At 40.0% G+C, this 26,554-nt stretch overlaps 1 protein-coding gene across 2 annotated transcripts in view; it reads right to left on the minus strand.

Annotated features, from left to right (window-relative positions):
* TFAP2D (transcription factor AP-2 delta) overlaps positions 1-19,366 on the minus strand; it is a 59,416-nt gene extending 40,050 nt beyond the window's left edge. Inside the window, exons 1-5 of one of the 2 annotated variants that reach the window (XM_038393743.2) lie at positions 19,055-19,366; positions 17,732-18,229; positions 14,474-14,534; positions 2,313-2,478; positions 26-144 (exon numbers count right to left, since the gene is read on the minus strand). In XM_038393743.2, the coding sequence (XP_038249671.1) occupies positions 26-144; positions 2,313-2,478; positions 14,474-14,534; positions 17,732-18,229; positions 19,055-19,093 (883 nt within the window). In that variant the 5' untranslated portion in view covers positions 19,094-19,366. Of the gene's footprint in view, positions 1-25; positions 145-2,312; positions 2,479-14,473; positions 14,535-17,731; positions 19,025-19,054 lie in introns of those variants that run through there. The other variant, XM_043510119.1, reaches the window with a different exon arrangement.
* Positions 19,367-26,554: the final 7,188 nt, after the last annotated feature.

The raw sequence follows: 26,554 nt of genomic DNA on the forward strand, positions 1-26,554 counted from the left end.
TATATTACAATATTACAAAGCCTACCTTCAACCAAGGAAGTCAGAAGGGTGACATTTGCTGCTTTCCTTCTTCCTGCAGGCAAATTCAGTCCCAGTCTGTCCAATTTTTCTCGTAAACAGCGCCCCCCATTCTTGGATTTTGCTCTGTCATGAGAGAATGGGATTAAAAAAATTCCACTCTGATTTTATACATAGATTCATAGACTACAATGCCAAAAAATCCCATTGTGATCATCCATTCTAACCTCCTGTATAACACAGGCCATGCAACTTCTCCAAAATAGTTCCTGAAGAATATCTGTGTATTCATTTTACTTGTTTGTTTATTACATGCCAATCTAAAATTTCCATTCATCCTTTTTGCTAATTTAGGGTCTATCTCACCACTGCTGATATCAATGAAAAAGCTGTCAGGGCCAGATCCTTATTCCCTTACTCACACCAAGTAGTGACTTATTCTAAAAGTGGTCTCATTGAAGTACCACTTGTGTCAGGTGATATTCAGCATGGGTGTGGTGATCAGAATCTATCTTTAAATTATTTACTTTCAGCACAGTCCTGAACAAAGGGTTTCACATAAACTGTGCCACTCTAAAAATAGCCTTGTGAACAGAGCTGGACAAAATTTGTCAGTTGAAAGTTTTTCTGGTGCAAAATGCAGATTGGGTGACACTGAAATGTTTTGTGAATTCATGTTGATTCCAACAAATTGTTCTTTTTGAAATATCTTCACCGCCAAAAGAAATCCAGGCAAATAGACACAGTGTTTATTGATGTTTTCTACATGAAATGTTTCAATTTTTCTGTCCAAAATCACATTTTTGTTTTAAAATGTTATTGAATGCTATTTTGAAACATTTAAAAAATATTTTAAAATGGTCAACATTGAAACAAAACATTCAATTTTTGTCAAAATGAAACATTTTGTTTGGCCTGAAACTAACATTCTTTTTGACTCTTTGCGTCTCTCAAAATTTCAAAAAAAAAAAAAAAAAGGTTTTGCGCTAACCTAAAATGATATATATTTTTTTTACTTTTAAAAATGTCCAACAAATCCAAAACCCTGTTAGTCACCCAGCTCTGCTCAAGAGACTTTGAATATGTCTCCACTGCATCGTACACCTGGATCTGTGGGATCCAGGACTCAGTGTTTCCCAGCCTGCACTTGAGCATCCACACTGCATTGTAACCCTGGGCTTACACCTGCTGGACCCACAGCTGTAGTAACATGTCCATGCTTCAGTACACAAACTTTCTTGCTTGGGTCTGTGGCTTGACCTGTGTCCACACTGCAAAAGGACAGGGCTTGGACTTACCCCCCCCACCCCCTGCCCATAGAGACTTAGAAGCCAGGTGCTGAATCAGAGAGATTTGTATGGTTTCAGAGTAGCAGCCGTGTTAGTCTGTATTCGCAAAAAGAAAAGGAGTACTTGTGGCACCTTAGAGACTAACACATTTATTTGAGCATAAGCTTTCGTGAGCTACAGCTCACTTCATCGGATGCATCCAATGAAGTGAACTGTAGCTCACGAAAGCTTATGCTCAAATAAACGTGTTAGTCTCTAAGGTGCCACAAGTACTCCTTTTCTTTTAGAGATTTGTATGTGGGCAGAAGGGTAGCTGGTCTCAAACCTGAGTCACTTCCCAGGCTCACTATGGAGTATTGACATACCCCTTACCCACACCCCTTTGAGTCACAATCCACTCCCATTTCCCCCTGGTTGTGTGAGATGTAATAAGTTACTTCACTCTTTTTAGTAGATCAGCTTACTGCTTGTTGCAAACCTAGGCAGCTCTTCTGGCTGATGAATGGGGCAGAGGGGAGACAAGACCCTACCCACTGCTCTCTTCTCTCTGCCCCTTTGTCCCAGAGTGGGGAGAATTGAACAAGTAGCGCCTGCTCACTCATTCCTGGCTGGAGTCAAAATCTGACTCCCTCGTATTCCCTTATGCAGCTAAGTAAGGGCTGTGACTAGGGCTTGCTGAAAATTTTCCATCAAAATTCTTTTTCAACAGGAAATTAGTTTTTAGACTAAATAATTTTTTCCACACAAAGGGTCTGCTTTCCATGGAACATTTGGTCTTGCCAAAGAAAAGCTGATTTTTAATTTTTTTTAATGAAAAGTCCATCTTTTTCTGCAGAAAATGTTGATGAAAAGAATATTTTTCTTTGTTTTCACTGAAAGTTTCCTCAGAACCTGCCCCCCCCCCTCATTTTCTGATCTACTCTACCTATGATGATCTAGACAAAAGTCTGTAAGGAAAAGAATGACAGTGCTACCTTGACTCTTCTACACCTGCCCTCAACTTACCTTCTCAAAATGCCTCCCAAGAGCGAAGCATTGAGGCATTCAGGTGGAGAGAGGCGCCTCTTTACCTCTGCAATGGTCACTTTGTATTTAGAAGTGGAGCTGAGTAGAGACAAGCGCCCGGGTACAGAGCAAAAAAGATCTGTGGGGTTAACAACACAGGTACCACCTACAAAACAAAAGACACATGCCTTAGGTTAGAAGGCAGAATCAAAGTATGGTCTCTGAGATGGTTTTCTTTGCTTTGACAAATATAGGCACAATTGTGCTTGCTTTCTTTCTTTCTTTCTTTCTTTCTTTCTTTCTTTCTTTCTTTCTTTCTTTCTTTCTTTCTTTCTTTCTTCTCACTCTACAGTTTTAAGAAGACCTATTAGATTGAAATCTAATAGGCAGGGAAAACGAACCAATTTTTTTTTAAATCATAAACTTTAAAGCCAGAAGACACCATTATGATTATCCAGTCTGATCTGCACAAGACTGGCCATGTAATGTCAGCAAGGGGTGCTGGAACAATTTTTATAGTGGGGGTGCTGAGAGCCATTGAAGCAAACTGTAAATCCTATACATAATGGAAATTACTTCAAGTCAGGGGGTACTACAGCACCCCCCACACTCCTAGTTCCAGCACCTATGATGTCAGCCAGTGATTCCTGCATGTAGCATGACAACAACTTATGGCTGAAATAAAACATCTGCTTTAGATAGCTAGTCATGATTTAGAAACTCCTCAAGTAATAGAGAATTTACCCTTGGTGATCTATTCCAATGGTAAATTACCCTCACTGATAAAAAATGCATCTTAACATTTACAACACAGTGAACAGGAACATTGGTATCCTATTTAGTCTAGGAGAAATGGTCATGTTACAATTATGTTTTTTTATCTGAATGGCTCCAGAGGTCTCAGAACCCTCAAACACTCTGCCTTCCATTAGGCCAGCTCTTCAGCTGTGTATCACCACAGCTTGACTGGCGACAATGAAGCTACACTGATTTATCCCCAGATGAGTTCTGGACCTATTTATTTCTTGCAATTAACATCTGTTTGGCCTGGGCCAGGTTATCTACAAGACCACCGAAAGCTTGGAGATGAAGAATGTGGTCAACAATTCTACTTCTCAGGCACAATGGAACTTTCCACCATAAGGATAAAGCTCGTCTGTGCAGGAAACAGAGCTTTCTCCAGAGCTGGTCCGAGAGTGTGGAATGAACTCCACCCAGGAACTCAGAACTAAGGATCCCCTTCTGCTCCAAATGGAAGGTGCATTTCTTTGATCTGCCCTCTCTAATGTGCAGCCTCTGATGCACACGTGAACCCTGATTTGAGTAAGCATCTAGGTGTTAGAACAGATAGTGGAGTTTATGCATGTGCAAGTCAGAGTTGTACAAAAGTCCATGCATATTTTCCCACAAGCATTTTAAAATTTCTGGTCTATAATGCACAGCTGAAAATGGCAGTACAAATTTGATGATGGCTACAAATGTTTATCCGATCTCTCTTTCCACCCTGATTAATTTCCGTATAGCCTCATTGTATGTGTGTTTATATATATTTACACAGATACATGTGTACATGTATAGAGGGGGCTATAGATATAGATCTACTTATTTCAAAATAAGAGGCAAGTCCTTTGTATATTTTACAAATAATGAGACTGTACTGAAATTAATGAAATGTTAATATTTCTCTCTCTATCTCTTAAATTAAACCCATATGTGCACAAGCAGTTTACACTGAATAAATCATTATTCATTTAATATGAAAATATTTTGGTCCCACTTTTGTTTTCCTTCCCTAACCTGAGCTTATTGAAAACCTTGACATTAATCTGTAGTTGTAAATACCTTACAGTTACCCTGCAAAGCAATCCCATTAATAACTATACAGAGGGGGAACATATATGGGAAAAAGAAAAAGTCTTCTCTTCTTCAAAACAAAAAGCAAAAAAGCTAACTTCATTAAAAAAATGCTGAAAACCAGATGCAAATTAGAACATCGTAAAATCTGTTGCATATAATTATTGCTCTATATTAATTATTCATTAATACTGCACCATGGAGGAGAGGGGAGTTTTATTGACAAAGATTGCTCCAAAAATAGGTCTGAAGGAGCAGGCAATCTTCTTTGAAGTCCTTACTCACATGAATACTCCCATTGGGGACTACTGGGAATGAGGACTGTGGGACTGGACCCTACACCCAACAGAAGAGACCAAGTAGTGACAATAAACAAAGGGAGAAGTGGTAGGAATAGGAAGGGAAGGACAAGTACAAACAACAGTGAAAGATCATAGGTTGTGCTTCCTGCTACATGCGTATATTTTTAGCTTCCAATTCTTTTTTAGTTAATATATTAAAATGAAGAGATAAAGTTGAGAAGCGGAGGTCAGCAGTGAAAGGCCTGTTTGTGCATTATTTCCTATGAAATAGCAAAGACAGCAGCTAAGGCCAATCATTACTCACCTTTAGAAACATAGTTATTGGTACAGAACAGCAAAGGAATTGTCCTAGCTGATAGCCAACCACAGGCAGTGGGCAACAGCTGAAATAACAGAGGACAGGGCAAGAAATTCTAAACCTCTCATGAGTTTTATGTCTGATCCTGAAAACCCTTGCTCACATGAGTAGTTATCACTCCCTTCAGTAGTTGTTAGGGGCCAGATGCTGCCACTAGTACTCATGCTGAGTAGTACCTTACCCATAAAAAGTCCGTACTCAACATGAGTAAAGTGGCAGATTGTGAGCCATTTACACACACTGGTGAGCAATTATTCACATGAGTAGTCCCAGTGAGGTCTACTAGAATACTTACAGAGTAAAGGTTTCAGAACATAGTCCTTTGTGAGTGGTGCCATTGAAAGGGTGCCAACAGAACTACCCCTGCTAGCAAAGTTTTGTAGGACTGGGCCCATTCGCTATATAACTCATCCTGCAAACCATCCCTTACATATGCAAAGAGACCTTTTGACTGCAATGGGGCCAATCTCAGAACAAAGCACTATCGAGATGGGGAAGCGTTTGTAGGATCATATATGGCGCATAAGCTACGACTGTGGAATGCATCGATAAATGTGATTATTAAGTTACCATATTTATCACATGACTTTGTCTTCTTATTTGTCATCGTCATTACTATTTCAACAAAAATAACTGTACAGAGGAAACAGGAAAAAAAGATATCTATAATTTGAGGAACAAAAGACCCAACTGAGGAACAGAAGATTCTGGGCTCAGTCCTTCAAGGTATAGAGTGCCCTAAGCTACTATGAACTTCACTGGGAGATGAGGGTGCTGTTGAGAAGCTCCTAGGATTGGGTGCTTTAATAGGGAAAGGGTTTTTTAAATTTTTGCTGTGATATTTTGAGGCCCAATCCTATTCCCACTGAAGGTAACGAGGAAAAATCTCCTTCCCATAGACTTAAATAGGAGCAAAACTGGCTCTTTTGTGCTGGACTCTGCTTTGATTTTGTTCCCTCACCCCAATCTGACCGTCGCCTCTTGAAATAGAATTATCAAGAGTTGTGCTAAATAGCAAATTAGCATTAAAAGGAAGTAAGTGCCAGCTTTGGGAGAGTATTTGTACTTTCTTCTCCTCTTTGCACCAAATGAACTATTTCAGTGCAAAACACTAACCACCACTAATGATAAATGCATCATATAATAATAGTGGGAACAGCAGTGGACTCCACTAACTTACTAGAACACTTCAGTCCTGTCAGCACAATGAAAATGTCAGTAAATTAAGGTGCAAAGACAGGTTTGTGGATTTTGGTTTTATTTTTTTCCCTTTCATATTAATAGAAGATGTACATGATAATGTATTGTGGTGGAAAATCATTTAGATCCTGATTCATTTAAACACATGCTTATCTTTACATTTTACTGACATACTTAAAGTTAGGCACGTGATTATGTGCTTTGTTGAATATGGCACGTGTGTCCATTTATCAATAGATCTGTGTTCTGAGATGCCTTCCTCCTCCCCCATTAGTTAAAATGTTGTGAATTAATTATTTGTGTTTTTATAGAAAACAATGCTTTGTTAGAAATGTGAGACATATATTTCTAATGCAGTCACTGCATTGTGATTTCTTATTTTTTGGCCTGTAGCAAATAGCATGTGTATATAAAGGGCTTTTCTATAAGAATCAACATAATCCACTAGAGTCATCATTGAAGAAATGGGTTTTTAAGGAGATATATCTGGGATTTATCTTATATAAACAATTAACATTAGGTTCTGCTCTTTTATTATTCTATTATTTATGTCTACAGGTGCCTTTAAATGAATGTCTGGGTTACAATTCATGACACCTTTCAGAATGTTTTTTTTTTACCATGTTCTGAAAATCTGGCAAATTTACAGTTTATTACAAAATGGAGAAATGGAAATCCTTATGTTCTGTTAAGTAATAGAAGAGCTGTCAAAATAGCTACTGATGAGTGATTTATTTGACACATTTCACCTCTTTTTCTGTTTATGAGTCATTGTGGGCAATTCAGAATTTTCTCAGAATTATTCATCAAATTATTCAGCAATTAATCTCTGTGAAGAACTGCTGCTCTATAGTTTATTTGTGAGCAGTTCACTGTAAATGTTCCAAATTCCAGCTGTGTTGGTTATTTGTGACTGGACAGATTGAATGCATATAACCTTTGTAATCAGATTTCTTACATTTATGAGTTCAAACTGTGTGACTATCTCTCGTAGTCACTTAAAATGTACTGTTTCCATGTACATTTGTGCAATAAACTCATTTACAGAATATTCATGTTATCTAAACACAAAAGGGGCATGAATACAACAGAAGTAATTTTATTTTATATATATACCAGTAAATAATCAGGGGATTTTTTTTTTTGAGGTTTTCGCCCAGCTTTAGGTCCTGACCCAGAAAAGAATTTAAGCACCTGTGTAACTGTAAAATCATGAGTAATATGGTTGAATTCAGTGGGAGCTCCTGAGTTGTCAGTACTTTTGAAAATCAAACCACTTAAGTATAGGCCTAAATAGGTCATTAAGAACCTAACTTTGGGCACCCATGTTTGAAAATCTTGAGCTAAGAAGTTAATTCAGATGAAGTAGGAATACCACTATAATGGATGCAAAACAAAATAAACAAAGGGACAGGTGTGCTTTTGTTAGTTTTGTTGTTGTTTGTCCTCCCGTCACTGGCTTCCAGGAACACAAAAAAACTGTAAAGATTTCTACAGACATGCACAAAGGGAAGACACTCAATGGAAGGAGGATGAGCGCTTGATCAATCATAATGCCAACATCATGCAATTATACTGAAGGGATTTGTGCTTTATAATGAGAACATAAATCTCATTTTAATGGTATGGACTCAAATGCAAAATGTTCAGAGATAAAAGAAATAAATCAGTCTTTTTCTCTTTCACATAAATAATGTCTAAGCATTGTTAGAGTTTGATTTGGTAATTTTACCTGTCTCCCTAACTGTCAAATGTGTCATAAAGGAGCAGAACTGTCTAAAAGAACTCCTAAGACATTAAGTTTTTTTTAAAGCAGAAATTCCCAGTTAACAATCTTTTAGCAGATGTTCCAACTCTTCCTCCTGCCAGAGATTTGGGGAAATGTAGGCAGAGGGTTTTTTTGTTTGTTTGGTTTTTTAATTTGGCTTGCTGTGTTTTGTGTATGTGCTGAATGATACGATTTTGGCACGCTATCTTGTGTTTTGTGTTGTGCTATGTGTGCTCTCCCGGTGTGTATGTGTGTGTGTGTGTGGTAATGAGACTTCGGTACGCTGTGTGGTGTGTTTTGTGTTCTAAGTGTTGCGCTGATGAGACTTTGGCACGCTGTGTGGTGTGTTTTGTGTTCCCTGTGTTGTACTATGTACTTTTGTCTTGCCTTGTGTTGTCTTTTGCACGCTGTGCTTCTCGTTTAGATTGAGTGCTGCTGGGCGTTGTGCTAGTTTGTGTGCTCTCTCTGTTGGGGAGGGGGTGTGTGTGCGTGCGGGTGGGAGGCGTTGTATTTGACATATTGTATGTGTATGTGCTGTTCTCGCTGTGTGTGCGTGGCGCGAGATGTGCGACCCTCTTCTACTGAGGTTGGGGGGGGGGGAGGTTGCTTGTTTTGTGTGCTGCTGATGTGTTGCACCGATGTGTGCGTTCTGTCCTTGTGCGCATATCTGCTTGTGGTGTTGTTCAGGTGTGTGTGGTGTTCTGTGCGCTGGGAGACGTGTGCGTTGTGGTTTGCGCCCTGTCCCAGGCTACGCTATGGAAGTTCTGTTTGTGTTGCTTGCATTGTGCGCCGGTGTGTGCGTGAGTATGTGTGTGTGTATGCTATGGAAGTTCCGTTTGTGTTGCTTGCATTGTGCGCCGGTGTGTGCGTGAGTATGTGTGTGTGTATGCTATGGAAGTTCCGTTTGTGTTGCTTGCATTGTGCGCCGGTGTGTGCGTGTGAAGCTACCGCGTGTTTCAGCCATTCACAGACAGGCCGAGCTGAAGGTGTTGTCTCGCGTTACGAAGCCCAAAAGCCCCCAACCTTGAAATGGAGCAGAAGGTGGAGAAAATAGCAGAAGGTCAGCACAGAGCGGACTCCCCTGCCCACCAATAACTCCTTCACTGCCCCCATCGAAACTCTACAGCTGAGCAGGGACACGGCCAAAAAAAACCCAAAAAGCCACATTTCCATGCAGCTCTGATGGAAACGGGGGATTTGTTTCCTTCCCCAAGTTTCGCAGGACGCCTGATCTTGCAAACATTAGCGGCCAGTAGTGGCTCTTGCTTGACGCCACGGGGGACGATTTTGCAGGCAAACAAAATCGACTCCCTCCCAACTTAACCAGGTGCTCGTCGTTCCCGTGTGGAGAACAGCAAGCTGCAGGAATTGGGGAGGGGGGGGGGGGTTATTGGACGCCTAATAAACACCAACGCCTAACGCTGCGCGGAGTCCAGACCCTGCCTTCTCGCCTAACTCCTCGACCGGTCTTTGTTGTTGTCAGTTTGAGATTATCTCGGCTGGAACCGCGAAACCTATTAATTAAATAAGTTATTAGGGTTTAATGCCATTCAAATTGGCCCTTGAAACGAGACAGCCGTGTTAATTACAGTGCATTAGGACTCGGGACACAATTATAGGTATTACAGGATTATCAAGACTATTGTAAGGTTCTTCAACAGCTAAGAGCTGGTGGGGGAAAGGAGGTGGGGCCTGAGAACAACAAAAGGAGGAAAATACAATGAATTGAAAGATTAAATTGCCTTTATGTGCTATATTAGCCTACAGTACAGGCTATGCGTATAGATCCATAATTTATCCTTTGTCCTTAATTACCTGGAGGAAATAAGTTTCCTTTTTAGTGTAAAGTTTAACAGTATCGTTGTAGAACGATGCATTATCCTTTGTTATGTAAAACCGAATTCTGCTTTTTCGGTTTCCTACATATATATTTTATTTTGGATACAGAATAGTACTTCTTAGTACTGGAGAAATATAGGAATCGGGAGGAGAGAGAGAATATGTTAATTTATTCTGACATAGAGAATATTTAGCAAGCAAGCAAAATAAATTCCCTGTTAACTTTCCCGCCAAACAGGTGTTTACAATTTAAATGAAATAAAAGCAATAAAAGAGATTACCACACCTGTATCTCCGCAATTTTCTACCACTATTGCACAGATTACAGAAAGCATAGAATCATAGAAGATTAGGGTTGGAAGAGACCTCAGGAGGTCATCTAGTCCAACCCCCAGGACCAACCTCAACTAAATCATCCCAGACCAGATAGCATATGGGGAAAACACCTTTTACACCAAGATTTGGTCTAGCTCCCCTTCCATGTATTACCCGAGGTATCATAAAGGGAAACATGTATTGGGGAGCTTTATTTTGTTGTTTGTTCTGTGTTAACATTGCCTCTAAGAGTCCCCGGCTTAAACTCTCGCCCTTAAAGAGGGCGACATAAGGCTGCAGTTTCGCCATTAAGTGTCTCAAATTAAAATTGAAGATCAGAGAAAACGATCAAGCCACATCGAATCCCTTTCAAACTGCAGGCAGCGCCATAAGTAAATACATAAAAGGCAGAAGAGAGAAGGGGAAGCGTCTTTCCCGTGATTTTATTGGCAGACTTTTGGGTGACTGATGCTTGAGCTTTTAAGAATTTGTGTTTTTAATCAAATAAGATCTGACAGTGTTCCTGGCTAGGCATTAATGCCTTAGCATTCGCATGTCACTCACCTCTAAGCGATCTGACAAACTCCAGCTCTCTAAAAACGTGCAGAGTTCAGATCATATTAATTCCCCAAAAATGTTTTGATTCAAAGTAGTTTGTATTTTATGTTGCCAAGGGCAATCGAAAAAGAGCGATTGCCGATAGCCTGGCCCCTCTCTCGTCATGGCCCAGAGGCGATAGCAGTATTTAAGCTTCTTGAAATTAGCCTGGGGCAGGAACGATGGATGATCACAAAGCGAAACAAGAGCTTTTTTTTTTTTTTTTTGGAGTTTGCCATCTCGATTTCGTAAAACGACTGAGGCCAAAAGTCTCCGTGTTGTCTTTTTAAATCCAAATATTCGGAGGTGAGGACACCCAAGCGGTGTATGCTTCACATGCCAGGGGGGCTTGAGGAATGGGGTGGTTAGCAAACAAGCCCCCCCTCCCCATCAAACGGGAAGCAAGCTCTTTGGCTTTAAAATTGCAACCTAAAAGGGAAGGAGTCGATCATAATAAAAGCCTGAGACATTTACTGGGAAAGTGTCAGAGGGGAGGGTGGGGTGTTGTTGTTGTTTTGTTTTGTTTTAATGATCCAAAACCACAGACGACTCCTGTAAGTAGAAGCTTCGTTTCTTCAAGTGATTTCTTTTGAAACAGGAGATCTGAATATTCAACTTTAAGGCAAAGCTCCACTCTGTATGTACAACATTAATATGATCTCTGCAGAATTTGGTACTCCGAAATATTAACATATCAAAGCAGCTGCCTGAGGCTAGAGAAGCTATCGATACATGAGCAGTAGGTAAAGTAAAGATTATTGGTTCTGATGGTCGGAACAGTGGAGCTCCGGGCTATATCCTGCATACCATTAAATGAAAGTGATAGCATGGGGATCTCTGCCTCAGAATCGGTGGCAAATATTTTATCTAGCTGGTAATTATCTCGCCACCACCTAAGTCCTGCAAAAAGTCTTTTACTTTCCGAGCCTCATTAAAGGAAAACACAAAATCATGGCACTAAACAATGTCGCAGCCAGCCAGGATGTGTAATGTCAGACCTGTGTTCGGAGACGGAGACTGGGGTTTGTGGATGCGGTTTTTTGAGATATTTGTATTTATTATAATTATTATTCGGGTTGATAAAGAAAACCACATGGCCTTTAAACCCCACCACCACCCTAGAACAATAGAATGACTTCTATTCAAGGGGAAATTACATGAGGAGTTATGTTTTAAAATCCTTTTTCTTTCTTTCTTTCTTTCTTTCTTTCTTTCTTTCTTTCTTTCTTTCTTTCTTTCTTTCTTTTCTTTGAGTCAAAAACTCCCCAGCCAACCTCATTTTCTTAAAAAAATATATGTATGTATTAACGAGAAAAAAAATCTGACACGAGACGTTTAAAATATTAGGGAAGCCCAGAATGAATAGATTCGTATTGATGTATCGCAAGAAAAGAAGTCTGATTTATTTATATGGGATATTGTACCGCGTTTCGGTGTAGGATGTTTTGATTATTACTAACACCTATCGCTTTTTTTTAAGTCGGACAAAATATGTATTATGTATTTTTAATACACATCTGAAACCGATAGAGTCGTCTTTGATATCTACCCCCGACTTCACCAAGAAATAGCTTTTGTTCAGCTGCAGTTCGGCATTAGAGCCGTGGAGGGAAAATTACATTTCCATGCTGGATTTCCTTTACTATCAATCTTTAAATCTTTGAGCAACTTGATCGTTTTTTTTTTTTAAAGAGCCTTGACTACAATCAGTCACACAGGTACAGTAATTGGAAGCTCCTTAGCACAGCTGGAGAAATTGAATAAACTGAATGCGAGCAGGACGGATATATAGATCCTCTTTCACAAGGAAGATTAGAATCCAGTCAAATAGTACAGACATAACCCCCAATTTATGGGAATTCATTCACTCCCTGTCTCTCTTGATGAGGATTCAGCTTCCTAGAGGTCATATTTTGGTTCAGAAACGAAAACACTTTCTAAGATGTAATTAGTATCAACTGAATTCCAAGCAGAAAGAACCAAGGGGAAACACACAGGCGCGGTTACACCCTTTTAATGGACAGATTGCAACAGCTAGGAACTGCTAACACACATCCATGTGCAAACAATCCCCACAACGCCCTGAAATTTCAACCCACCATCATTCTCCGGTACCACTGCAGATAGAATTGTCGGAGGAATGTTACCCTCAACTTCCCTGTTTCCCCCCCCCCACACACACACACTTTGTGTCTGGGTTTTTTTGTTTTGTTTTGTTTTGTTTCTGTTTTGGTTCATTCCTTTGTGAAATAAGAATTAAACCTAACCTTGTCTCCGAGACTTTTGGCGGGGACTACATTTTAAACGAGGGGAAATGTACAATGTCATACAGGACAGACTCCAAAGACCACCCCAGGTTGGAAGGAAGAGGTAGCCCCCACAAGCGCCGGGAAAGCTTGCAATTAGTGGAGCTGTTCTTTCAGCACCAGCTGTAGCGGCCCCAGCCTTCTTAATGACCGCCCTACCTTTCATCTACCGTCCAGATTGCTTTGAATAATGGCCTCTCACCTGGCTTTTTGTTCTTTCAGCTACCACGTTGACACTAACAGGCCCCGGGTTTGTGTGTTGTCGGGTTTCGTTGCTGAACTTTATACTAGTGCAAAAATATTTTTTTTAAGCCAATCACTCTTGCTTAAAATATAAATTGTTATCCACCCCACCTATAAAAAGAAATTAGCCTGTTAAATAAGAGAATTAGCCTTTTATTTTAGGCTAATTATCCCCTCCCACGATCACTGGGTCAAGATTTACAATGCCCTTGCCACGGAACTGGGGATTTCAATCGCTGCATCGGATTTTAAAACCAGTCGAAAAAATTCGGAATGGCTCACCATGTGTGTCGGATCGCAATCTATGTTTAATACTAGAGAGTATTTTTTTCAATGCAATTTCAATGGCAATCCGTTCCCTGGTGTATTTATTTTTTATTTAAACCTATAGTTTGTCCCGGGATCTGAATAATAAAATCGGTTTTATTCTACTTAAATAACACTGCACCTCACAGTATAAGGAATAAGACCGGACTTTATTAAACGGGAAAGTGAATAATTAAGGGAAATATTATTTTCCAAGACGTAGAATGGGTCTTTGACAAATCCCTTATATTTGTTTTATTCTGAATACATGTATTTGTGATAAGCATTATTTTGGGATACAGTATGTCTCTCTATTGGCGTTGAATATATGGGCCTCTAGACAATACGGCCTACTTTTGCATCTCTTAGTCAAAACAGATTTTTTTCTCTCACAAATAGTCATGAGCAAGGTATTCCGGAAGGGGAACAGAATCTTCCTTCTAACTTAGACTTCAGATCTTTTCAGTAGCAGATGAAATCCAGGGCGGCTTTACCCAGACAGGTTTCAGAGTAGCAGCCGTGTTAGTCTGTATTCGCAAAAAAGAAAAGGAGCACTTGTGGCACCTTAGAGACTAACAAATTATGCTCAAATTTGTTAGTCTCTAAGGTGCCACAAGTACTCCTTTTCTTTTTACCCAGACAGTTAACTACTTTGTCAATCACCGGTTTATCAACCAGTCTGTAACACTGAGTTATTTAGTACGCTCATATTGCCAAACCTCTCGCCCTTTGCATAAGAGATCAGACTGCAAATTTAACAGACAAGCGCTATTGAGCACGAATATTTTTAAATCAGATCGAGAAATCTACCCGAGAAACGGTTAAATAATGAAACAAACAGAAACCTCGATTCACCTTTAATTTCGTGTAGCTGCCGTGAACTGGGGGTATTTGTAAATTACTGAACCATCAAGACACTACATTAGTTTTAATGTGCTTCTCTTTCCATTGAAATTATCAATAGCTTTTCGACATATCTATAATATGCTACACAACAACAGATAGAGAGAGACATAGGTGTGGTTTTTTTAAAAGAAGTAAAATGTAGGGAAATATTTTTTTAACCTGCTTACCTCTCCTTATCACCCCACCTTGGCTGTTCAGTACTAGGCCACATTGAGCCTCCACCGACCCCTTAAATTATGAAAAATAAACAAAATCAGTCAGATACCAAAACTCTTTAAATCAAGCAGCTTTTGTTTTAATACAGAGCTAGGTCAATAACGACAGTAAAGATAATATTTCAGCAACACATTTCTATAAGGGGATTCAAATTACCTGACAACTCCATATAATATCTCAGTCTAATTCCTTAATCTTCCACTATCCTAGGAAATGTATTTTTCACAGAATAAGTGTCGGGCTCATTTCTATTTAGATATCATTTTTGCCTAGATAGATAGATTTGAGAAGTTTATGTGTATGTATATAAATACTCATTCTCTGTGTGCACATGCATACAGTGTGTGTGTGTATATATAGTATATACACAAAGAAATTCTCCCAAATATTTGTTGATCTAAACAAATAAAATCTAAGTAACAATGCAACTGTCAATAATTCTACGAGATATCTATCTATCTATCTATCTATCTATCTATCTATCTATCTATCTATCTATCTATCTATCTATCTATCTATCTATCTACCTGTGTGTGAGAGTGAGTGAGTGAGTGTACACACATATACATACTGTGTGTATATAACATAGCCATTCACGCATTATGCTCAATGTGTGTATGTGTGTCCTGGCATATATACGAAGAGGTTTGTATTTCTACACATCTCTTACTTATGCTTACTCTAACTCTTACTCTTTTATTTTTAGATCCAATTCCTCTTTTATACATATTTTTGATAGGGATCATGAAAGATTTAACCTTTTTTATATATATATACTGGGGGGGGGGGGACACAGTGGAAATGTGGTAAAGACGCATTTTCCTTTACAAACAAACGAGATATTTGACATGAAAGAGTCCGTTAAGGGTGTTAACCTACTCAACAGCCCGTGAACAGTTAAGTAAATGCGGAGGGAGAATCGGTGCATAATAAAAACCCTACTTTACAAAACAACCTTTACAGTCCTGGCGCTCTCCCCCAGTTTCACCATATTGGCGCCGGCCTATAAGACCCTCCTTTTCAAGGCTCTTTCTTATTTTAAGTGTTCTGCTTTAAAGTGATTATTAAATCAATATGAAAAAAAACTTGGCGACTGAGCATAAATTAAAGCTGTGACGGGAAAAGGTGTGACAGGTTCCTTTGTTGTCCATGGAAAATCTTTTTAGGGGACTGAAAGATGCCACTTCAGCCCCAAGACTGTTTGCATCTGTTAGGCTGACTTAAACCACCCTCTAAACGATTGGACTTTCACTTAACATTCTGTGCAGGGGAAAGTATATTTACATTTGTTGCATTGGAAATGAGGTATATGCTGATGAACGTTTCAAAAAGAAAGACGGAGGAGAAGGGGAGAGTGGTGAGACCACAGTTTGGGTTTATAGTACGCCTACCCGCTCTATTTCAGTTTACCACCAAAACACCTCCCACTAAACGCAAGGTGAAATTAACAAGCCTGAAAGTGTGATTGGAAGCAGCTAAATACATACATTCAATTTCTCCGCGATGAGTTTTTTCTATACCTTCATATATTTCCCTGTTCTGTCTGGACAGAGAAGGGATGAAAAATAAGTGAAAGAGAGAGTGTTAAGATGCAAAGGGGGGGATCAGGTTTATTTTTTAAATGAATTTTGATCAAATGATGAACCTTTCCCCCTATTTTTTCAAAGCTGTTTAATTCTATTTTTTAACAAAAATGAACCTGGATCTGACAGCTTAACCATCGTTTATTGGTTCTATATTATTATGATATGCAAGGGAAACGTGTTGTTTGGTCGGATGACATTGCATAAATGACCCGCTGAATGGCACTAAGTCGAAAATTGGATAAACTATGGTGCTCTTTTGCACAGGGTTTAGGCATTGTCCGCTGCCTTGCAAACGTTCTTAATCCCCTCTTTTGAAAGATACCAGGCTTTGTGCCTGGCAAAGAAAAAAAATTTGTACAGATACAAAAAATCAGCAGCAGACGTGGTTATAAAAAGAAGTAAATAGGTTTTAGTTGGTCTAAGAAGTGAATGGCAGATTTGGGGGTGTGTGTGGGGGTGGGGAGGTGGACATAAGGGGAGCCTTATGGAAAATATAAAAAAAAATGCCCAGAGAATATACAATTATTTAGTGAATTTAAATGTAGAAAAATCAAGATTTATAGAATTTCTCCTCCAAAGGGATCGAACAGATAATATTCTTTGGTTGGTGCTATTCCCTCCCTAAATAATCCCTTGCTTCGGGGTAAGTAGGAAGGAAAATCTTTCTAATGGGGCTCTTTTTAGTTCTCCAAACTTCTAGGTTTTTTAGAGCAGCTGACTTCTATGTATGGGGGAAAGGACAACATAGCGAGCTTTGTGGGAATGGAAGCAGGGACTGAGGGGAAGTAAGTACAGTAAATAAGATTAAATCCGTCTCAGCCTGGCTACCTCTGGAGTGAACCCGGCTCCTTAGCTTGCTGTAAGGGAAAGTATTTGTATTTGACTTTTAAAAAAATGTGTATTGTTATAAATGACAGTTTTAAAAATACATTTTAACTTGGGACAGAGAGACGGCTGAATATGAATTCTCAGTTGATGGTAACGGATTCATAATTGAATATAAACTAGGTTATCTACATAGGTAGAGATATATGGTGAGTTGACAAAGTTAGGAGATAGATAGAGATATGCATCCATATCTATATATCTCAAGACCGTCATTATTTTACTGTCAAAAATTTCTTTTATTATTTACGTTAGCTTTAACATTTCAACTATCGCAGCTAAACTACGGGATATCTGCAGGACATGAGAATTTTTTAGAAAAAATATTTTATAGCAGAGATTTTTTTTCTGACGTTTCTCCTTCCTCCTCCCTAGTTCTATTTGGATTTTTATATGTGTCCGTGTGTTATTTAAATATCACATTTGCCACACAAGTGAGGAAAGGGAGAAAAGTGGATTTAGATAGATTATTTTGTAGCCATTTTGAGTGCCTTTGGTTTGGGGGGGATACACACACACAGAGATCTCCTGATTAACTGACCTGTTTCAAGTCAGCCACCACCTAAAATGTTAATCCAGGTGCGAGGTTATTTTGTCCGGCAAGGGGACTACTTTTAGTTTTGGACCTTAGTAATGGTTCTTATGACTCCACCCTATATATGTGATCGGTGTGAGAGCGATGCTGAACAGAAGAAGCTATGAGGATGTATCACCGAAAGTATATTGCATGCTATTTACCTGCAAATCGTCTGTCCCCGAGGCTGCAAGCCCGAGGCTTGGTCCTGGCAGGAGTCTCTGATCGGGATGCATCCCATATTGGGACCCATGGCTCATAAGAGACAGATCGTGGCGCCGGTAAGCATCTAAACACCCCAGCTCTCTCCTCTGCTCGTCCAAGCAAGAGGATTTGAGAGCCCGGGCGTTGTGCAGGTTAATAAAATCGGTGGGTTCCCCATGGTGGATCTGCTGGTAGTATTGCTGCGAGTGGTGGAGGGAATTCAAGGAGTAAGCGTCAGGGTTGACTGCCGGGTGGCCGTGTTGGAACTCGTAGTGGAAGGACTGGTGATGAAGTGGTGTGTACTGGTGATTAGTGGAGAAATACGGGGAAGCAAACTCAGTGCCGGTGGTGGAGTAAGTCAGAGGCGAAGAGGAGGAATAGGCGACAGTTGAGTTGGCCACAGACTCCAGACATCCAAGCTGCATCAAACGATAGCTGTTTGATCCGTCATGACGTATCTGAAAGGAAGAAGGGAAAAGGAGACCCCCAAAACGGGAAGTTTGTCGTTTAAAACACTGTGGGCCACGCTGCCAAGCACCCGATCCTGCATAGCTTCCCCCCATTCAAGGTGCCTAGCTCCAAGCCGCCCCTAGGTCGCTTCCCCAACACCTTGGGCGGGTGTCATGCAGGTCTGTTCAAAATAATAAATAAACACCCAAACCTGCCTGAGTACAGCCGAGCAAAACGAATCCACCGCACAGAAATACAAAAGAAAAGAAAAGAAAACCAAAAATACTGATCACGGTCTCTGATATCTGGGAGTGAAACAAAAAGTCATCACACCGAAGGGCTTTAACTCCACGGAACACCCAGAAGCGGGGGGGGGGGAAAGCTCGCCATTGTGTTATAGAGCATTACATATCTAGATAGATAGCTGCCGCCTGCTTGTGTTTGGGACCCTGGTTTCTAAGGAATCCCGTCACATTATCCCCCTCAAATGTTCCTAGAGGAAGGCGATGTTCCAGCCTTGCCACATCTTCCCGTTTCTGGCTATTTGATTATTTTCCCCCCAACTTCAGTATATTATTAGGGGTCTTATTCTGTTTTCGTGCTGGGACTGATTTAACGTGGTAATGAGTTGCTCTGGCCGGTGACAGATGTCATAACGAATTTTCTCTCTATACTTCTTTAAATTATCTCTGAAGCCGGATTATCATTAAATGTAACGGTCCAATACGGATTTAAAAAAAATGGAAACAACCACAGAGGCACACACGCTCACACCCATGCACACCCACACACATGAACACGCACGCACACACAGACACACACACACACAATACCTCTGCTTCGTGGACTAGTCCTGGAAATGTAGTTGACATTTTGGGTTCTCCGAAAAAAGGCTCAGGATAAAATTCCCTCTCAAAAAAATCAAATCAAAACAAAATAAATTTAAAACATCCAAACTCCTTGTATCCCCACCCGGTTTTTTAAAAAATCTATATCTACGAGAGAATTTGCAATGTATCTGCATAGATCAGATCGCTTTCCTTTTCCATGCACCACCTTAAAAACCTGTAGGAACAAAATTTTCCCTCTGCACAAAAGCAGCTCCCTGGATCAGATTTTGTACTTGCTGGGCATTTCTTTGGCTGATGTCGTAGGTCCCTTGGTAATATAGAAGTTTTGAAAATTAAGCATCAGCACTGAGAACTGGGAGGACAATAGATAGAGGAGCTTCATCCCAGGAGACAAGGAATAAATATTGTATCTTCGCCTAATAAGGAACTGTAGGTTCTTTCAACATTTTTATACAGTTTTTCCTCCACTCTTTAGAATGCTTTTTTCTCACACAGGCTAATATGGGAGCTTAATCTGATCGAAGGGGGCATTTTGAACACATTTTATCGGGATGCTATAGATCTAATAGATATAGTAATCTATATTAAGTAAATCGTCATTTTAAATAGGTAAGTGTGATCCTTCCTACTAGTTCTACTGCTTTTAAATATAGACCCAAAGAAAAGATTGCACATTTTTGGTGTGTCTCTTTAGCTGTATTTTTCTAAATTAAAACAATGTTGCTGGGCTTGATTTTTTTTCTTACGTTTACATCGAATTCAAGTCCACCCCACATCCCAATCTTTCTTTCTTTTCTCTCTCTCTCTCTCTTTTTTTTAAATAAAGGCTACCTAGCAGACAATCTTAGGGGTTTTTTTTAATAGCTTTTCAAATAAATAGCTAGCCTGAGACCATAAAGTATAATTGCAGTGAATATATATATATATATAAACACTAAATAATAAACATATGAAATATATGGGAAAAGATGGGACTGTGTGAGAGGAAGGTGGACTTTTTTCCATTTACATTAATTTTAATTTGTTTAAAGAAGTGTTGACATATTTTATTCTTGGAAAATTAATTGAGGTTGGATAGCACTGTATTGCACATATGAAGGTTTTACAAATGTATTTATATATTTATTTATTGACAGTAGTTGTAGGTTGGGTCTTAAACACACTTGGAGGAAGAAAGAAAGAAAGAAAGAAAGAAAGAAAGAAAGAAAGAAAGAAAGAAAGAAAGAAAGAAAGAAAGAAAGAAACAAAGAAAGAAAGAAAGAAAGAAAGAAACGTTCTATTTAGAACGGGAAGTATCAAAATATAAACGAACGTTCTAAATCGAGCACAATACTGGGAAGTAAATGTTCCGAGAAAGGTTCTTAGCCAAATGGCATTTCCTGCCGATGTGTGTCTGCAGATGGCTAGTTTCCACAAATTAGAAGCCCTGGAGTTAAAAGAGGGTATAACTCGCTTTTAATTGCCATTTAATTTGGTTTGCTTTTAAGTGTTTTAGCTGCAAAGGTGTCTTAATAATAAGCCGCAGGCAAATAGGCATGTGGCTTTTTTTCTTTTTCTTTCTTTTTTTTTTTAAGGTCTAGTTTTGGGGAGGGGGGGTTACTGGTATCTGTTCATGCAGGCTAACAGGACCTGTCATTCAGCCCTCTTTTCTTTATACAAATGGACAAAGGCACACGACTAGAATTGAAATGCATTGTCTGAGATGGAAAAGTGCGATTATCCAGGCGTGCACAGGGGTCAGCAGCAAACACTTTTTAGCACTCCAACATTTTATTAGAGGGTTCATCTTGGCAGAGTTGCCCCCCTTTTATATTCCCCATTCTCCTTAATGGAGAAGGAGGAGGATAAGAGGAAGGAAGGACATTTTATTTACTTTTTTTCTTTTAATAGGGAATCTCGACACTGATTATTCTAACGTAATTACTAAGATATCAAAGATCCCTTTTCTTTCCCCATGTTTGATATTCCAGGAACGATTCCAAATGCTAGCAAGAGCTGGACTTCTCAAGAGTCTGGTAGACAAGATGGTGAAATAATGTGGAGTAAATAAACAAGCTAGACTCCTTTAAATTATTGGCCCACTCCCAATGAATGAAATATGTGTGTGTGTGTACAGTAAACACACAAACACTAGGGCATATACCTAAAAAAGTTAAGACCCCGTGAATAAATACTTCTGACATATAAATAACTTTGCGTCTTCTTCTTCTTCTTCTCCTTCTCCTTCTTCTATAGCACTCACCAAATGCATCCGATGAAGTGAGCTGTAGCTCACGAAAGCTTATGCTCTAATAAATTTGTTAGTCTCTAAGGTGCCACAAGTACTCCTTTTCTTTTTGCGAATACAGACTAACACGGCTGCTACTCTGAAACCTGTCAGATAGAAAACAATCTCTCAACACCCTTTAAAGATAAAGATTGTATGGAAACGATGTTTTATCTCATCAGTAATGCCTAAGGATGTTATTTTTTGTCGCATACGTTTTGATTACTGTTTCTCCTTCGTCGTCATTCATATGAAAAGGGCTGAACTACAAACTGCAACAAATTAAAAACAACGCATAACTGAAAGCGCGATAGACTAGGCTGTGCGTGGGGACAATGAGTACGAAAAGCGTGGATGGGAGTTAATTTTCTGATAGGATTATACAGTATTTTCTCTCCTATTATCATCTGTAAGTAAATCCATTCCTCAGATCAATGTTTTTCATGAGCTATTTCTCCACAGAACACATTAGCCTTCTATTTATTTATTTGGAAAACTTCCATATGGGAAGGGGGAATTATTTTAGTTTGAGTTTTACCAGTCTCATTGGCTGCAATTACTTTCTGCACCCAAACAGGAGGTAACTCTTACATTTCGAAGCACATCATAATGAGTTAAGTGGGACGCAAGTTTACTATTAAGTGGGACGCAAGTTTACTAAACAAGGACTAATTCCTTCAGTACCCACTTAACAAAGAGAGTAACTCCTCCCCCTCACCCCACCACACACACAAAAATGCAACCGTCGCAAATAAACCGAATGACGAACCTAACTGGGGAGTTTTGATCAGTTAACCAAACAACAACAAAATGTTCCTGTCTGGAGGAAAAGTTTAAGAAATCAACGTGCCATATGCACGTACTGGTCAATTCCATCTGTTATGTTTCATTATGTCCCCTATGCTTTTCTAAGGCAGGTCACACGGTTTGTTTTTTACCTCCCCCCAAATCCAATTAATAGGCTAAGGCGAGCTGCAGATCACTTATTAATTACTCCAAAAGGAATTCTTTCAGGAAAGTTAATTGGTATCTTTCTGTTTTCCTATCATCGCCATAAGCTAATGACTACAACAGACTTCAACGTGAGGCTTAATTGAATTAACTGGGTAAATTATTTAATAGAGCGTGCTCTCCCATTGACGAGCGTGCAAGGGTTTCCTCTTTGAGGAGAACCTAGCTTGACATCAGGGATGGTGGATTTCGACAGGAACTCTGGGCAAGACAGACTGGACTTCTGGAAAAGCGCTCCTTGCGGGTGCTCCTCTTAATTCATCTGGTAGCTCACTGAACTGGATAAAGCTGCGGCTGCTGTTGCGGCAGAAAGCTTGGCCCCCATGTCTGGCTGTTGTGCCATATCAACCGCCCGGAACTGTCGAGCCCAGTGACTTGGTGTTTGACCTAAAAATGTTCTCAAGTATTTAGACACTAGCCTGGAGTTAAATTTTCACTAAGAGGGTGGTGAAACACTGGAATGCGTTACCTAGGGAGGTGGTAGAATCTCCTTCCTTAGAGGTTTTTAAGGTCAGGCTTGACAAAGCCCTGGCTGGGATGATTTAACTGGGACTTGGTCCTGCTTTGAGCAGGGGGTTGGACTAGATGACCTTCTGGGGTCCCTTCCAACCCTGATATTCTATGATTCTATGATTCTATGATTCCCTTTGCCTTTCCCTTCCCTCCCCCGGGGTCCTGTCTAGAGTCCCTGGTTCGGGGCAGGCTACCTGCACAGACGAGCGTTGCTTTTTATTGGTAATCAGGAGCGTGCTCTTAACAGTCTTTGCTGGCGCAAAATCTCCCAGAGACTTTAATGGGAGTTTTGCCAAAGTCCCTAGGACCAACTCTCTTTTCAAAAAGAAAAGGAGTACTTGTGGCACCTTAGAGATTAACAAATTTATTAGAGCATAAGCTTTCGTGAGCTACAGCTACAGCTCACGAAAGCTTATGCTCTAATAAATTTGTTAGTCTCTAAGGTGCCACAAGTACTCCTTTTCTTTTTGCGAATACAGACTAACACGGCTGCTACTCTGAAACGTCTCTTTTCAAAGGGGGCTTGAATGCACCATGTGATGAAAGACTCGACAGCAGGGATTCACTTTAAGGCCTTTTGTGAGCGTTGTAGCCACACGCCTCCAGAAGAATTGTCTCTCTCCTTCATTGGCCGGCAAAGGCTGTTTACGAAAGTGTATGTTTGCCTTTCCCTGTGGCTTTTCGTGCGTTTCTAAAGTTGGAAGAGTGTAAGCTTCGGGGAACCTCCTCTTGCCTCAAAAGAAAAGGCATCCCTTCGAATAAGATCCAGGGGACATTTCTTTGTCCACCCTTCTTTCTACCTCGTAACCCCCTGCTTTCGGGAGCCGGACTGCTTGTGATGCTTTGTCTTATCGGCCGCAAGGCTCTTGCCAATAATTTTGACTCCTTACAGAGTGAAAACTGGACGCAGAAGGGTAAATCCAGACTATGAGCTCCACTCCGCAGGCCGTACCCGGCAAAACTTCCATTGATTAGACTTCTTGAAAAAGGGACTTCAGGGTTGGTCCCAGAATGCATATGGTTTATCAAAAGACAGGTGGTCAATATCAGAAGGTTAAATGCTGCTGTATTCCATTACATGTCTTTTGGGATAAATTCAGAAGACCCACGTTAGGTAGAACGCTGCAGGATAGATCTATCTATCTATCTATCTACACAACAAGACGATAGAGAGATAGATAAACCTTGGAAATATGCTGAAAATGGTATTACACTTTGTGCCTTTTGAATATTCGATTTTTTTCCTATTAAAGATCATTATTTTAAGGCCCTAATTCATATGACATCCTTGTTTATTATTATTATTATTCTCTCTCTCTCTCTGTGGGGGGGGGGAATAAACCGTAACCCCCCGATTTCACCTAACATTGCTGGAGGAAACAAGTTAAATATCCTTTTGCGGAGTTCTGCGTTGCTGTGGCCAAGTTAGCATTTCTGGAAGAATTTTCCGCCCTAGTAGATTGAAATTTGTCATGGATACTCTCCCCCTCTTTCCTTTTTAACACCAACTAACAATTTTTTCCCGCCACAACACTCCATCATCTTTGTACATCTGTATTCTGCTTCAACGCAGCAGCCGAAAGGCAACATAAGGGGACAGAGAAAAATGCATCTGCAAGCAATTAAAACTCTGTGAATATATTAGTCTAAAATTAAAGGGTATAACCAGTGTCTCCAAGTAGTTTCTTTGATAACAGCGAAAATTCTTCTCGCTGAGATTTCGACTAAGACTCAAGGGCAGCTATTCAAAGATGGGTGCCTACCATCATTAAACATCTAGCAGAGTTTGATTTAAATGTGGATTTGATCAATACTTTCGTGCAAAAAGAAGGATGGGACTGAATTCAGCCTGCACCATCCAATGCAACGTTTTAGAATGGACTCCTTCGCCTGGCCAGCTTGGCGGCTCAACCTACTATCCAAACATCAATGTTTTCAAACATTCCTTGCATACACCGAGCCCTTAAACTGTCCAGGACAGGTGATAAATTACTCCCCTGGGTTTGAAATCAAGACCCTTCCCTCAGAACAGATTCTGTTTGAAAGCACAAAGAATAGAACCTCTCTTTCATTATTCACCCACTGGATGACCTCTTTGTTCCAGCCTTCCCTTTCTGTTCTTTATTTGCTATTACGACCTTAATGTTTGCACAGACTCTGGTGTTGTCCTCCTTCCCTCTGGCTGTCATTCCTTTGACTTGTGTTATTAGCTAATTTTCTCTTCTTAATTGATGTCGCCTATTCCACATCATGAACTAGACCAGGCGGGCCCTAATTTGGTTCTTCTGGGTGCCTTGCTGTTCGCTCCCCACGATCTTTGTCTCTCCAAACCAGCTTCCTATTCTTGCAAACTTTTTGTTATCTTCAGTACTTATATCGTGTGTCAAATCCTTTCTGTCCTTGCTCAAGTGAACTTCCCAATGTCTTCAATGGGAGCTTTGCCTGAGGGCTGAGGAGAGACTGCAAAACCTAGTGTGAAGGATTGCATAGGAATCTTTCCTAAAGGATGATCAAGAATGACCATGACCCCATTGCCTCATCAATACCATTTTGCTACTTCCTTGTGCCACAAATCTGTAGTTTTCTAAGTATTTTATATATTCCTTTTTAGAGGTGTAACTGCACTTCTCTCAAATCTATGTATTGGTTCTACCTTTCCGAAGACATTTTAAATAGATATACTAGCTCTTTCTCTATTCTTTAGCTAGCACCATCCATCAGGCGGACTCTATCCCCCTTGGGACATTTGTAGTTCCACCCTTTTCTTTTCTTGAGCGATCTTAATTTCCTTCAGTATTTCTACTGCATCCCTTAGAAGGAACATGGTCACTTGTGGTGGCATCTGGCCTCCATCCACCTGTGTGAAGGATTCTCCCTATCTAAACAGCCAGAGCTACCTTTTCTGTCCGTTAGGTTTGCGATCGCTTAGAAGCCATTTTTATTTTCCGTGGATCACTACAAAAAGTAATTCTCCCTCTGCTAATACTCACACCTTCTTGTCAACTGTTGGAAATGGGTGATGTCCACCATGATTTTACTGTCCTCCTTAACACTACAAAAGTAATTTGCCTCTCTTGATATTCACCCCTTCTTGTCAACTCTTGAGAATAGGCCCCTTCCACCTTAACTGAATTGGCCTCGTTAGCACTGAACCCCTCCCCCCCCCACTTGGTAGGGCAACTCCCGTCTTTTCATGTGCTCTGTGTGTGTGTGTGTGAGAGAGAGAGTATATATATATATTATATATAATACACTGCTTACTGTATTTTTCATTCCATGAATCTGATGAAGTGGGTTGTAGCCCAGGAAAGCTTATGCCCAAATAAATTTGTTAGTCTCTAAGGTGCCACAAGGACTCCTCGTTGTTTTTTTCTGTACCTGAAGAAAGTCTTATTGCTTTATTTATCGTAATCTCCTGTGCAATCCTCCTTTCATTCCTCATCTTGGTGGTTCTCACATTTCTTACACTCTCTTCCCTTCATTAGGTAATCTTTCCAGACCTCTTCTTTCTTTACTTGGTCTCTTTCCTTCACTTATTTCACCTTTATTACCCTTGAATATTTTTGGAACTTTGTCCATCCAATTCAACTTTTCTTTACTCACAGTCTATTTGCTGCTGAGTGTAACAGAGGGCTCATAGGACCACGCTAATTTCTTTTGGATCTTTTCAATCCTACTCCTGTTTAGCTATT

This window comes from Dermochelys coriacea, chromosome 3 (assembly GCF_009764565.3).
Source record: "Dermochelys coriacea isolate rDerCor1 chromosome 3, rDerCor1.pri.v4, whole genome shotgun sequence".
In the NCBI taxonomy this organism is placed as follows: domain Eukaryota; kingdom Metazoa; phylum Chordata; order Testudines; family Dermochelyidae; genus Dermochelys; species Dermochelys coriacea.